The sequence below is a fragment of the Pleurodeles waltl genome, chromosome 3_1, assembly GCF_031143425.1.
Source record: "Pleurodeles waltl isolate 20211129_DDA chromosome 3_1, aPleWal1.hap1.20221129, whole genome shotgun sequence".
NCBI lineage: Eukaryota > Metazoa > Chordata > Amphibia > Caudata > Salamandridae > Pleurodeles > Pleurodeles waltl.
In genome coordinates, this window is record NC_090440.1 from 195259877 (window position 1) to 195274773 (window position 14897).

The 14897-nt window shown below is 44.0% G+C and overlaps 1 protein-coding gene across 1 annotated transcript in view; it reads right to left on the minus strand.

The window, feature by feature from the left end:
• Nucleotides 1-1735, minus strand: part of PTPN9 (protein tyrosine phosphatase non-receptor type 9) — a 232730-nt gene extending 230995 nt beyond the window's left edge. Inside the window, exon 1 of the mRNA XM_069222172.1 lies at nucleotides 1039-1735. Coding sequence (XP_069078273.1) covers nucleotides 1039-1071 — 33 coding nt within the window. The 5' untranslated portion in view covers nucleotides 1072-1735. The remainder of the gene's footprint in view (nucleotides 1-1038) is intronic.
• Nucleotides 1736-14897: the final 13162 nt, after the last annotated feature.

A 14897-nucleotide genomic window follows, 5' to 3' on the forward strand; every position in this document is an offset into this window, starting at 1 on the left:
AGGGCGAGATTGAGAAAACTCCTAATAATTTTGCATCTGTGCCCCTCTTACAAATCTTTACTTTGCACTAAATTGCTATAGCAGAAGGCCAAATCCAAAAGCCTAAAACTGGCCATTATCAAGCAATCGAAAATGGTATTGTTATCTTTTTAATGTTGGGCATTAAGCAATCCAACGCCCCTTTTTCTCAATTCTCTTAAATTCAGACGTACAAGAAGGCAATATCAATAATGTCTTTCTAGCAGTGATTTTACTTTTTTCACCCGCACGCACAGGACAAAAAGAATAAACGTTGGCATGTTTGGTGGTCTGAATTTTTTCATCTATAGAGTATTTATATGTAGATTGGGTACAGATAATACGGTTTCCTGTCCCTAAAAGCACATTGTTACTCGGGACCATTCTAAAGAAAAGGGATTAAAATTAACCTTTAGAGCATTGGGGGGCAGTATAAGGTTTCTCCGGTAATGACCCGCGCAAATTACGTTTTATCAATGATAAAAGAAAAAACACGATAAAGAAATAGGTAAAAAGTTTGGCATTGCCTCACAAACTATGTGACGTGAAAAGCTCATTGTTTTCGCAGTTGAAATTAATTTTAAAATAAGAAAAAAAAACACAAGACATTTTAAAAGTAGCCATTTCACAGACTCAGAAACCGGGCCTGCCGTCAAAAAGTCGCGTACTTAAAATCGTGTGCGCAGTTTGGGGTTTTCTCTACTTGTTACAGTAGAAATGACTTTAGAACATAAAGGCGGGTTTAGCCAGCGATTAAAAATATTTACGACACCTCCTGTTAAACATCAATTTGACATGAATTCATATTTTTACACAAAACGCGCCTTATTCGAAACTGAGATAGTAGACGTTTAAAAAGCTGTGCAAGATATAATTACAAACACTATTTTTTCGTCATACATTAGAAAACAGAGATTATAGGATTTAGACAACCCCACCCTCTGACGTTTCTTTTTCACTAAACCGCAGTGTTTCCGTGGTGCTGTCAGTGATACATTAAGGTTTCGACGTTTTAGTTACCTGCTCTTCTTCCGGTGTCAGCTGGGCTGCCATGCCGACAGCCGCGGCGTCCCCGACGGCCACTGTCGCCACTCAAGTCCGGGGATGCAAGCCGGGCCTCCTCCGCTACAAGCAAAAGAGGAAACCTGCCTCCTTTTGCCTTCCACCAACGGATGCCTTAAATTCCCCCTTTTCGGGTTCCCTTTCCAGCATTTCTGTGCTTATTATATATTTTTTTTAAACTTTAGGTGCAAGATTTTGTAAAGGGGCGTGGACTGACGTCTATAACATCTGGAAACGGAATGCCGTTAAAAAAGCAAAATAAAAGTCCAGTGCTCTGGTTGTAGGAGCCTTTATTCGTGTCTTTGCTGCAGGGGTCACTCTGTTGGTCTTTTCTCTCGCGCAGAGTACGCCAAATCCGGGATCGGAAAAATCAAGGCAGACTTTGCATAGAAGTGTGCAATATTTCCATGAAAACTCGTCACTTCCAACTTCCAGGTATGCAGCAGTCGCTTTGGGAGGTCCACGCGCGGTCCCTAACAACGCGCTTGGGAAGCGGGCATTAAAACTAAACGTATATATATTTTTTTTTTATGCTTCCTGTGATGTTTTCAGGGAGAAAAGCACCCATGCGAGGGCTTCACTTAGGTGCATTTTCTTGGAAAGCAGCATCGGCGCAGGGTAGAAACTGCAGCCGCCACCTCTTTCTTCCTCCGCCTCCTTCCTGTCTCCCTCCTCCCTCATCAACATTCACCCCCACCCCATTCAAACCATGACCGGCCTCCAGCTGCAGCTCCACCATTGAGAAATAGGGAGAGGCCAGAGAGTCCTTTCCATTCACAAAAATGCAGAGCAGCAGAAAGGGGAAGGATGCCAGTCGGGGATTGGGGAAGCAAGGATCGGGAAGGTTCCCATTCACAAGCCAAGCAGAAATTAATCAAAGAGCCGGCCACTTACACGGGTATTCCCATTGGACTGCCGATCAATGCTAATGCCATCATTATCAGACATCCTAACCTTTTACAGGGCCCAAACATCAATGTTATATGTACAAAATGATCCATGTTGGGAATCGGCGTGTCGTTTTCCGTTGCTGCACAATGCAAGCTTCACGTTGTACATTTGTATAGCATATTTTAAAAATAAACATCGACAAAGTTAATAGTTCAGGCAGTTGGATAGGGAACATCTTTTGATGTTGCATAAGTCGTGTTTTCTGTTGAGTACAGCTGGGTTAGTTCTCGAGTTGGTGTCGTTATCGTGGGGTGGGGAAAAGGTTGTCTCTTGATCTGGCATCTGTGACAGTATACTAACCCAGTTCAAACTTTCAGGAGGGGGGTGCATAGCTGGGTGAACTTAGATGCCTCTTAATGTTTTGTGCTACATCAGAATACAAAGACTCCCAGTTTTTGCACCCAAAGTGAGCACTTCTGTAAAAGTGTGGGATGGCACTCAAAGTTTTTGTAAGTTTGACTGCATTTTCTTTGTTTTGTGCCTGATTTTACTACAACTGGAGGTGGACCCCAGACCAAAATCGAAGTGAGCGCAAAGCAAAATCTCCCCTACTTAAGGTTTGGGATCCAATAAAGACGTAGAGGCAAAGATCACAACTTTATCTTTTTTTACTGAAAACTCTCTAGCTCTAGAAACAAAAAGAGAAGCAGTCCAACATGTTATGCGGTTTCACATCACGATGGAACCATCAAGCATAATACAGTAATGAGTATAATAAACCCTGCAGAGTGGCAAACTCCCTCTTCTTTGCAGTAATAAATGTTCAACAGAAAAGCATCAAACAGATGAAGACAAAACGTTGTCCTCCATGTCCTAAACCAATGCAGAGGAAAGGATCGGATCCCAAAAGAAAGTTCAACAAACTCCTTGAAAGACGAAGGTAAATGTCCTCCTCTGGTGAAGAAATATACTTCACAATTAAACTCTGAAAAAACAAAAAATACGCCAAAAGAATATACCTGAAGGGAGAGTCAGGAAGGGTTGTTCATAACCTCCATGTCTTTAAAAGAAAGCAAATTAGTGGGGGAGATTTTCCATTGTAATACAATATCTGAGGCTCAATTATGACAAGTTTAAAGCTTAGCAATAACATTGAATACATTTTGTACTGATTTATAATTAAAAAAAAGTTGAACAAAATAGACTCTCATGACCAATTTGCTGCGTTTAGAATGTCCTCCAGTCTTCAGAAGATATTTAGACCTTAGGTGGTCTAGCCCCTCTTCCAGAATTAGAAAGAGCATACATCCACACCAGCTTCAGCCATAGCCCATGTACTCCATCTGGGCAGGGTACAGGGAGATACCTGATTACATTAAGAAATCAGAGAAGTTGTGAAGTAGGAGGATAAAAGCAAACGTTTGGGATTCACAGTAATGAAGGAATACAATTACAAATAGTATTTTACAGTCTAGAAAAGCAGTATACAAATAAAAGTAGACAACGTCTTAGTACGTCTATTAACATAGAAGATCACTCTCTGTGGAGAAAAATATATATTATCCACATCTAAAGCTCTCTCATACGAAACACTTCTAAACAATATCAAACATAACAACTTTATAAATGTTGCTGATAACTGTTTTGAGGAGAGAAATTCATTGTCAGGCCAAGATCAGAGTAATTCAATACCACCTTAACAGCCCCCAAATCAGAATACTTTTGTTTCATAAGAGCTTTGAGACAGATCAACCTCAAGATTCTGCAAATCAGAAAATGCTCTCCGGCTGGTTTCCCTTTGACCAGAATGTGACCTGCAGAAATCACTGACATGTAAGCATTTTCTGTCCTGTAGGCCTTTCCTGAAACAAAAAGGGAAAACAAAAAAATTGTACCCGAGATACAGATATGGCATCAATTTTTTGTTCCACACACCAGCCAACCCAGACCACCATTTATAACTGGAATGAGTGAAAGAGGAACCTGGTAAAATCCCTGGCTATACCAGGACAACCTGAAATCCTCAAAGCTATGAGTCAAAGATGGCTTGACGAAGCAAGTCATGAGGACACCTCTCAGGTTGCCTGAGATAGAGGGGCAACACAGGAAGAACTCTGGGAAGGTTTACAGAGAGCTCCAGAAGTTGTGTGTGCCACAGCTGTGATGGCCAAAATGGAGTCACAGCAACCAGAGGTGATACATTCTTCTGACATTTATTACAATTCTGAGATAACAGCAAAAGGAGGGGAAATATAACTTTGAAAAGACTCCCACTAGTGGAGGAACACATTCACTACCTCCACTTTCAGATGGAGTTTCTAACTGAACAACCAGGACACTTTGTGATTTAAGCTGTAAGGATAAAATATCTACCTGGAGTACCCCCCAAACACAATCTCCTGGAAACCCCCTGAATCCAACCAGGGACCAGCTCTGCCTGAAGCATAATGTCTCTCTCTACTCAAATATACTAAAACTCCTTGGCCAGATCTGCTAAACCTTAGCCCTTATAACTCCTAACTTGTTAATATATCTGACAGCTGAAAACGTTATCCATTTGCACAAAAATACAACAGTTTTCTGGTGCATGCTGAAAAATATATCCTCTATTCCAGGCCTCTACCTGAGAGAGCCCCCAGTTCTTCTCCTTTGCGTCTATAGAAAGGGATATTAATGCATAGTAATGGAGGTCCCTGCAAAGATGTAAAGCTTCCAGGTGTTGTAGGGTCCAATAATAAAGAGAACCTGGAAATATTGTGTGAGTGGACGGGGAGAAAAGGACCTACAATTTTGGCTAGCCTTCTCAGGGAAAACGTGTCCAATCTGAGAACTGATTGAATCTCTTTTTTGTTAACCATTTTTTCCTGTGGTATTAAAAGAGATGCTTTTACAGACTATTGTGAAGCCTAAAAATTTGAATAGACCCCAAAGAGTTTACAAGTGATTTCCTCTCATTTATTACAAAACCCAGCCCCTGAAGAAGGGAAACAACCCACCTTATGTGCCTGCATAACTACTCCCTGGTGTGGCCTTTACCAGCATGTATTCTAAATAAATCACTGGTATGACCCAGTGAGATCTCAGTAATGCTATCATTGGGCTCTGCAGCTTGGCAAAACACTAAGGGGCTGAGTATAGGCCAAAAGGTAGTGATTTGACCTGGAACCTCTTACCCTTTCCATTAAAACTATAGTACCTGTCTGTAGGGCTGAAGATTTGGAGCAGACAAATAAGCATCTTTTAGATATATCTTTGTTAACCCTTCTCCTACCTGCAAGGAGTCTCTTCAACAATGAAATCCATCCTTCTTGAAATGTCTGTAAAATACAAAATAATTCAACAGCTTCAGGTTTATTACTGGCCGAAACCTTTCATCTGGCTAAAAGCAAGTTGCTGAGAAAATCCCAAGAGCAAACCAGAACTTTTTGTATTGCAGTGCTTAATTTGTAAAAAATATGAGTGCCAGGGCCCTCGCCAAGAGGCTACTTCAGATTGCACCACCCATTGCCACTGGCAGCACTGCCAATTACACTACCAACACAATTTCTAACCATCACACTCCTATAAGTGTGACATTTCAGACTAATCGAGGCCCTCAAAGCTATAAGAATGCTTTTGGGCAGCAGGTATTAGTCATTTTTAATCTGTATTTAATTCATAAACAACTGTTGTTGTGCTCATCTCTAAATTGAACAGACAGCACCACCATGTGACAGACTGTCATAAGCCCTGGTTTCGACAATTAAGTGCTGGTGGCGAACACCAGAAACCACCGGCTCAAATTAAGCACTCCTCTATTGCCCCTTTGTAAAAACATTCATACACTTCTTCTGTTATTAACTCCCTCTCTATGACAGTGAACACCATTGGTCAGGGAGGAATAAGTTGAACTGGATGAGTGAAAAACTCATCTTGTAATAATGAATTGTCTGCAGTACCCAGTGGCCTGCAACTCCAAAGTCTGCTGTAGGAAATTGGTTCCGCCCATTTAGTCCACCAGGATTTTTCACAATTGTCTACCAGATTTTTGGACTTTAACTGTGACCAAGTCTCACTACTTCAGTCTCTATTACAGTAATTAGATGGGGCGTGCTGATCACAGTGTCCACCTTTTAAGATAAGGCCTCTAGTGTGCAACTAGGGTAAGAGACAGTGGGCTGGCTATATGGAACACGTGAGCACACAGTGTGCACAGACATGCATGCCGCCTCTATGACATTGCAGCTGGGGGTTAATTTTACAGAAATTGCATGAACACCCTGTTCACTAGAAGAATATGGGATGGGAGCAGAGGAAGAGCTATCCAAATGACCTGCATTCATGGAATTGTACCCCTGAGAGCTGTGTGCCTCATCACGAGGACAGGTGGAGATAAATGGACTATAAGTCTGGTGAAAGAAGCCACTATGGAGTGATTTATAGCATCCTGCATAGATTGAATCAACACAGTCACAGCAGAATTAATTACTTCTTGGACCATAATTTACCTATCATTGACAAGCTTCTGCCTAGACTTCCCATCCGGTCCATGCTCTTCCAGAGAGGATCTAGACTCAAAATGGTTTGACTTTAATAGATGTTACCAATGGAAACCCTGCTTAGGCCACTTTTTTCTATGCTCTCTTTTTATGCTCTCCTTATGGCGCCTGTCTAGGCAATTCTTAAAGAAGTGAGCAGCCTAAATATCTAATAAGAAATATTAAATAATGAATATAAATTCCTTAACCATAAAAAAAATTAAATACTTAACCTTCATCCCAAAGGTAAAATATAGGCATACCAACGGTACGAAGTATAAACGGAAAAAACCTAACCCCTAGTGGAGAAAGCTAAGGTCAAGCCTGACAAGGATTTTATTTGTCAAAGGAGAAACCTCACCATTGAGCTGACAAGAAAACTAGCTGAAAGCATGTGATACAAAGCAGCACTTGCTGCAAATGCAGGTCCACAGTTAGATCTGGAAGAAAATCCCCTACAACAGTGGTTCCCAACCTTTTGACTTCTGTATACTCCCACTTTATCATCAGTGGAACTCGGTCCTCTACTGAATCAATATTGGACTCTGGGCACCCCGCTGATTCATTACTGGAAACCAGGGACCCAGGCCTAAACACTGTCAGTGATTTGAACTGCAAAACAATACACATAAATACAGAAACAAGCATTCCATTAAACACACACACATATTTACAAATTTTATTTAATTTGCAAACAAATAAAATAAAAAAATAAAAATTAATAGGAAGGTTGGAGCTTTTGTAAATTCAATTGGAACCACACATTGTCCATACTGTATTTCTTTTGATGCACCTGCACTGCTCCCACTAATCAATTTGAGGATACAAATTACATTTTAAGCCTCCATTGTCAATTTCCTTGACATTTAAGTAGGTTTTAAAAATTCAATTGTACATGTAGCCACTTTATTTATATACACTTTATTAATCTGTTAATATTAGTTCATTTTCTAAGCAGCCACCACCCCGTGGAGAGGCTTCCTGCGCCCCATCCCCCAGTGGTCCCTGGTTCACAGGTTAGGAACCACTGCCCTAAGGTGGTACGGGTTTCAGCTGAGGAGATAACTCCCAGCTGAGTAGAATGAGAGCCCACATGTCTTAAATGTAATGAAGAGGTCCCCTCGCTTGCATCCTGGTATGTGCACAGACACCATGAGTGGCTTTTTGTCGAGCAGGCCCCTGAAAGCATTAACATTGTAGCATAAAGTTAATTATAATCCTTAAAAATAGAGTATACACTGTTAGAAATCGGGTCTCTAGTTGGCAAAGGTGTACACCCTTGTCCAAATAGGGACCACAGTCCTAGTCAGGGTAATTCACAACACAATTCAAATTATCCTGTGGCCACCCTCTGGTAGCTTGGCACTGAGAAGTCGGGCTTAATTTATAAGGCAATGTGTAAAGTATTTGTGCAATAAATAATACAGTAACACAGTGAAAACACAACAAAAATAGGTTTAGAAAAAAGATAATATTTATCTGAATAAAATAAGGTAAAAACAACAAAGATCCAATAAGCACAAGTTGAAATATCACCGCTAAAAGGTTTAAAAGAGTCTTAATCCTTAGAAAATAAACAGTTGTCTCTTTGTTACACACAGTACCTCGGAAGCATCAAGATAAAAACTCACGGAGACCGCAGAGGAGGAGATGCATGGAAAAATAAGGTGTTGCATCGGATTTTCCGACGTAGCACAGACAGTGCGTTGTTTCCTTCCATGCTGCTAGGGGTTTGCGTTGTTTTTTATCACACAGTTAGTTCCTCACTGCGATGCTGGGATATTTTGATGCCCAGGGATGATGCATGAAAATCCTTGATGTGCTGGAAGAAGGCACAGGCACTACGTCGATCCGGTAGGCGATGCATAGAATTTTTCCATCGCAAGGTAGGCGCTGCATCGAATTTCCAGTCTGGCTGCATCGTTCCGGTTGGCTGTGCGACGATTTCTCAGTTGCAATGCAGGCTTTGTGTCGATTTCGCCAGGCGTTGCATTCATTTTCAATGCACACAGAAGTTCCTGAAGAGGTGAAGTCTTTGTTGGCCTTGAGACTTCAGAAACAGGAGTCAAGCTCAGTCCAAGCCCTGGGAGAGCACTTTTGGGAAAGGTAGAGTCCTTCCAGCAAAGTAAGAGGCCAGCAGGGCAACAGCAGGACAGCAGTCCTTCTCAGCAAAGCAGTCCAGATGAGTCCTTTGGGCAGCGAGGCACCTCTGACAGGGTACAGGTGTATTTCCAGAAGTGTCTAAGTTGGTGGGGTCAGAGACCCAGTTTATATACCCACAAATGCCTTTGAAGTGGGGGAGACTTTAAACTTTAAAGAGTGTTTTTGAAGTGCATAAGTTCCCCTTTCAGCCGAGTCCTGTCTGCCTGGGTCCCAGTGGGGGGTTATCAGTCCTTTGTGTGAGGGCAGGCCACTGGCCTTTGAAATGCAAGTATCAGGCCCTCCACCCTTCCAGCCGAGGAAGACCCATTCAGTATGCAGATGAATGCAGATGTGACTGAGTGTCCTGTGTTTGTGGTTGTCTGGGTGAAATGCACAAGGGAGCTGTCAAACAGCACAGACGAGACGTTGATTGGGACAGGCTGTAGGGCACAGATGGTTTTAAGTGCAGAGAAATGCTCACTTTCTAAAAGTGGCATTTCTAAAATAGTGATATTAAATCCAACCTCACCAATAAGCAGGAATTTCTATCACCATTCTGACCATACTAAATATGACCTGGTTACCCCTTCAGATCAGAATCTACCACTCAAAAAGTCTATGAGGGCAGTCCCAATGCTAGTCTATGAAAGGAGCAGGCCTGACAGTAGTGGAAAATTTAATTTAGGAGTTTTTCACTACCAGGACATATAAAACACATGTGCAATGGCAGGCTTGAGATATGGTTAATAGGCAACTTAAATGGGTGGCACAATTGGTGCTGCAGGCCCACAACTAGCATTTAATTTACAGGCCCTGGGCACTTGTAGTGCACTTTACTAGGGGCTTATAAGTAAATCAAATATGCCAATTAGAGCTGAACCAATGTTACCATGTTTAACCTGTTGGGTGCCTTGGACGAGGTGATCTCGTCCAAGGCACCGGTTCCCGGGTGCCTTGGACGAGATCACCTCGTCCTGCACCTGGGACACGGGGAGCGCTAGCGCTCTCCCTATGGACCCCCCACCCGCACCCCCTGGTCGTGGATGGAAGGGGATTCCCTTCCCCTTCCACCCTCGACCCCCCCCTCGGCAATCCGATGACGGCAGCGCGCTCACAGCGTGCCGACGTCATCAAATATTGCCGAGGGACGCGCTGGAAGCCATATGCTTCCAGCGCGTCGGGGAGAAAGGACTTGAAGGTAAAGCCTTCCCTCTTTGTGGGTTGGGGGGGGGAACAGACGGGGGGAAAGGAAAGGGATTTTCCTTTCCCCCTGTGCCTGTTTTCAGTGGATTCCCCACTAGCAACCAGGGATTTGTTTATTTATTGGATTTTGGGTGCGACCCCTTGGGAAAGGGTCACTCCCATGGGGGGCTATTTTATTTCATATTTCGCCTCCCCCTTGGGGCAGATCGGCCAATTTTTTGGCCAATTGGCCCCGGGGGGGGGCGAAAACCACTAGACACCAGAGATTTAGGTTTTCGCAATTATTTTGGGAGCGACCCCTTGGACAAGGGTCACTCCCATGGAGGGCAATTTTTTGTTATCCTATTTCGCCCCCCCGGGGGCAGATCGGCTGATTTTTCGGCCAATCGGCTCGGGGGGGCAAAAACCACTAGACACCAGGGATTTCGGTTTTCACAATTATTTTGGGAGCGACCCCTTAGGCAAGGGTCGATCCCCTGGGGGGTTATTTTTGTATCCTATTTCGCTCCCTCCTGGGGGCAGATCGGCTGATTTTTTGGCCGATCTGCCCCCATGGGGGGCGAAAACCACTGGACACCAGGGATTTCATTTTACATATGTATTTTGGGAGCGACCCCTTGGGCAAGGGTCGCTCCCATGGGGGGCTATTTTTTATCCTACTTCGCCTCCCCCCCTCCCCGGGAGCAGATCGGCTGATTTTTTGGCCGATCTGCCCCCGGGAGGGGGGGGGGTGGTGAAAACCACTAGACACCAGGGATTTTCTTTTCTTTATGTTTTTGGGCAGCGACCGCTTAGGCAAGGGTTGCTGCCCCGGGGGCAATCTTTTTTTTAATATGTTTCGCCCCCCCCCCCCCCGGGGCTAGATCGGCCATGTTTTTGGACAATCTGGCCCCCGGGGGGTGAGGGGGTCGAAACCCACTAGGCGCCAGGGATTGTGTGTGTGTATTGTGTGTTTGGGGGCACCCCTTGGACAAGGGTCGCCCCCGCAAAGTGGGGAAATTTCGTATTGGCTATCTCTGCCCCCAAGGAGGGCAGAAACCACCAATACACCAGGGATTTTGTTTTTGTTTCCCTTTTTTTGTTTTGAGCTGGGGTGCCCCCTTTGGCAAGGGTCACCCCGTAAAGGGGGCACAGAGCTGTTGGCCATTTCTGCCCCCCTTGGGGGCAGATCGGCCAATTTATTTTACGCCCATCTGCCCCCAAAGGGGGCAGAATCCACTTAGACACCAGGGATCGTGTGTGTGTGTGTTTTGTGTGTGTGGGGGGGGGGCACCTTTTGCAAGGGTCACCCCCCCAAAGGGGGCTCATTAGTGATGGCCATTTCTGCCCACCTTGGAGGGAGATCAGCCTATTTTTGTTAGGCCAATCTGCCCCCAAGGGGGGCAGAAGGCACCAAGATGTCAGAGATTTTTTTTGGTTTCCCTTTGTTTTTTTTGTGCTGAGGGCACCCCCATTCGCCCTCTTTGGCAAGGGCCGTCCCCCCAAACAGGGTACAGAGCTGTTGGTCATTTCTGCCCCACTTTGGGGCAGATCAGCCTATTTTTTTTAGGCCCATCTGCCTCCTAGTGGAGCAGAAGCCACTTAGGCACCAGGGACAATTTCTAAGTTCTTAGTGGCGGGGTGTTTGTCAACTGCCGAAGTATTTGTATTTGTGATTATAACAGTTTATTTCTTCTTTTTGTTCTAGTTCAAAGCTTTTGCTTCCTTTGCTGTGGATCCTTGCGGTTTTGGCAGTAGTTGTCCTGCGTTTGCTTAGTTGCATGTTTTAGGTAAGTGAAAGCAATTTACTCCAAAGGAGTATTATTGACATGCATGAATGACATGTTTGTAGGTGGTGTACTAAATGCAGTATTGTGTGTGAAATTTTCCTTAGATTTGAGCACAATGATATTTGTGTTGTCATATGTCTAATTTGCTTTTTTCTTTTTTCTTTTTAGTGGGATATCATTGGTGATTGCTGTGTCTGTGCAGAGTAGTTGCTGGTGAGTAGCTTTTTCAGGCAAGTGAGTGGTATAGTTTTTTAGTACATAACACTTTGTGATAAAGCTACACTTTGTTTATTACTTATTTCAGTGCTAGTTGTTGTTGGCAATCCATTTGTTGTTAGTGAGGATCATGGCTAGCCGCAGATTGACCACTCAGCAGGTTGTTGGCATGCTCTTTGAGTCGTCTTCAGACCATGATTACAAGACTGACTCTGCAGAGGAGGAAGTGAGAGATTCTGGCAGTGAGTTTTCTGTCCGAGAGTGTTCTGATGAGGAAGCTACTCTCAGTGCAGATGAAGGGCCTGTTTTAGAGGAGGACATTGATGTGCCAAGAGTGCAGCAGCCTGGGGCTGAAGGGTTTCCCATTAGAAGACCTGACACATGGATTGCCCCAAACATGGAGCAGCCACAGTTACCTGCATTTACTGGTCTCCCAGGGTGTAGAGTCAATACAGAAAACTTTTTGCCTGTCCATTTCTTTCACTTGTTTATGGACGATGTATTTTTGGAAGAGATTGTGGAGCAGACTGATTTGTATGCAGAGCAATATTTGAGGGACAACGCTGCCAGGGTTAGGCCTCAGTCTAGAGCTATTCAGTGGGTTCCCACATATCTGGAAGAGATGAAAAAGTTTTTAGGTTTGACTTTTTTGATAGGGTTGATCAGGAAGCCGTCACTGGCTTCTTATTGGTCTACTAGTCCCTTGATGGCAACGGCTATATTTCCTGCAACTATGACACGTAATCGCTATTTGCTTCTTCTTCGTATGCTGCATTTTGTAGACAATGCTTTAGCCATGCCACGAGATCACCCTGATTGTGACTGTCTTTTTAAGATTAGGCCTATCCTTGATCATTTGTAGATAGTTTTCAGAGGTCTATGTTCCAGGCAAAGAGATAAGTGTGGACGAGTCTTTGGTCCTTTTCAAGGAGCGTTTAGTTTTTAAGCAGTACATTCCTAGTAAGAGGGCATGGTATGGGATTAAATTGTAGATGCTGTCAGAAAGCAGTACAGGATATGTGTATAATTTCCGGGTCTACACTGGTAGGGATTCCAGTATTGACCCTCCTGGTTGTCCGGACACTTTTGGAGTTAGCGAAAAAATTGTGTGGGAACTTGGTAGACGACTGTTTAACAAAGGTCACCATTTGTACGTAGATAATTTCTACACTGGAGTGCAGTTGTTCAAGGAGTTGTGTAGAGCCAAACGCCAGTCCACACACTCATCAGCTGGTGTGAGTGCTGTATCAGGCATGTGGGCGTTTGAAAGTGATGGGCCCTTGACTGGCGCTGTCTGTCGATGCAAGTGTTGTAATGTGCTGGGCCCATGACTGGCGGCGTGAATGGTCTTGTGCATGTCATGTATGAAAGGTGTGTGAATGGACTGTAAAGCGGTTGGTGCCTTGCCGTGGCTTTACAGCTCACGAGCTGTGAGTCATTGGTTCAGTTTTTGGGCCTTTCAGTTATTACCAGTGCATTTCACTATTGTGAAATCTCTTGTTAATAAAATTTGATCTACTGAACCATCACTCACCCTCGAGCCAAATCCAACCAGTGTGTGTGGTACAAATGACAAAACCTGCTCCGCTGTTATCAGGCATCGCAGCACACTTGTGACACGCTAGGTGTCTCAGATGGGACCCCGAAGATGAAGCATGCCACCAACTTGGTTGGTGGGTGAGGGGTCTTTTTCACATAACCTAAATGCGTTTCTTTTCACAGTGTTAGTGTTTGGCACATCACAGACGTATGTGGACACATCAAAATGATATATTGCAAAACTACCTGTGTTTGGGGGGTCGGGGGCACCTATGTTTTTGGTCCTGGGTGAGGCCTTGATCTAGGGAAACCTACCAAACCCAGACATTTTTTAAAACTAGACACCCCAAGGAGTCCAGGGAGGTGTGGCTTGCATGGATCCCCCAACATTTTCTTACCCAGACTCCTCTGCAAACTTCAAAATTTGCTTAAAAAAGCATATTTTCCTGACTTTCGTTTTGTACAATCACTGATCCAGCACAAAATTCCTACTCCCCAGCGTTCCCCTCAGTCTCCCAAGTAAAATGACACCTCACTTGTGTGGGTGCCCAAAGCAGAGTCAGCCTAAAGATGTATAAAAGAAGAATATGTGTTTATCAACTTGCTGTGCTATCCCCATAATCTCTACAAGTTTGTGGCCCTTTTCTGTTGCAGGCACCTGGCCCACCCACACAAGTGAGGTATAATTTTTATCGGGAGACTTGGGTGGAAGGAAATTTGTGGCTCCTCTCAGATTCCAGAACTTTCTGTCACCGAAATGTGAGGAAAACTTGTTTTTTTTTAGCCAAATTTTGAGGTTTGCATAGGATTCTGGGTAACAGAACCCGGTCAGAGCCCCACAAGTCACCCCATCGTGGATTCCAATAGGTCTCTAGTTTTCAAAAATGCACAGGTTTGGTAGGTTTCCCTAGATGCCGGCTGAGCTAGAGGCCAAAATCTACAGGTAGGCACTTTTCAAAAAACACCTCTGTTTTCTGTCAAAAAATGGGATGTGTCTACGTTGTGTTTTGGGGCATTTCCTGTTGCGGGTGCTAGGCCTACCCACACAAGTGAGGTATCATTTTTATCGGGAGACTTGGGGGAATGCTGGGTGGAAGGAAATTTGTGGCTCCTCTCAGATTCCAGAACTTTCTGTCACCGAAATGTAAGGAAAACGTGTTTTTTTAGCCAAATGTTGAGGTCTGCATAGGATTCTGGGTAATAGAACCTGGTCAGAGCCCCACAAGTCACCCCATCTTGGATTCCCCTAGCTCTCTAATTTTCAAAAATACACAGATTTGGTAGGTTTCCCTAGGTGCCGGCTGAGCTAGAGGCCAAAATCTACAGGTAGGCACTTTGCAAAAAACACCTCTGTTTTCTGTCAAAAAATGGGATGTGTCCACGTTGTGTTTTAGGGCATTTCCTGTCACGGGCGCTAGGCCTACCCACACAAGTGAGTTATCATTTTTATCGGGAGACTTGGGGGAACATAGAATACTAAAACAGGTGTTATTGCACCTTGGATTTCTCTACATGTCTTCCTTCCAAATATAAGAGAGTG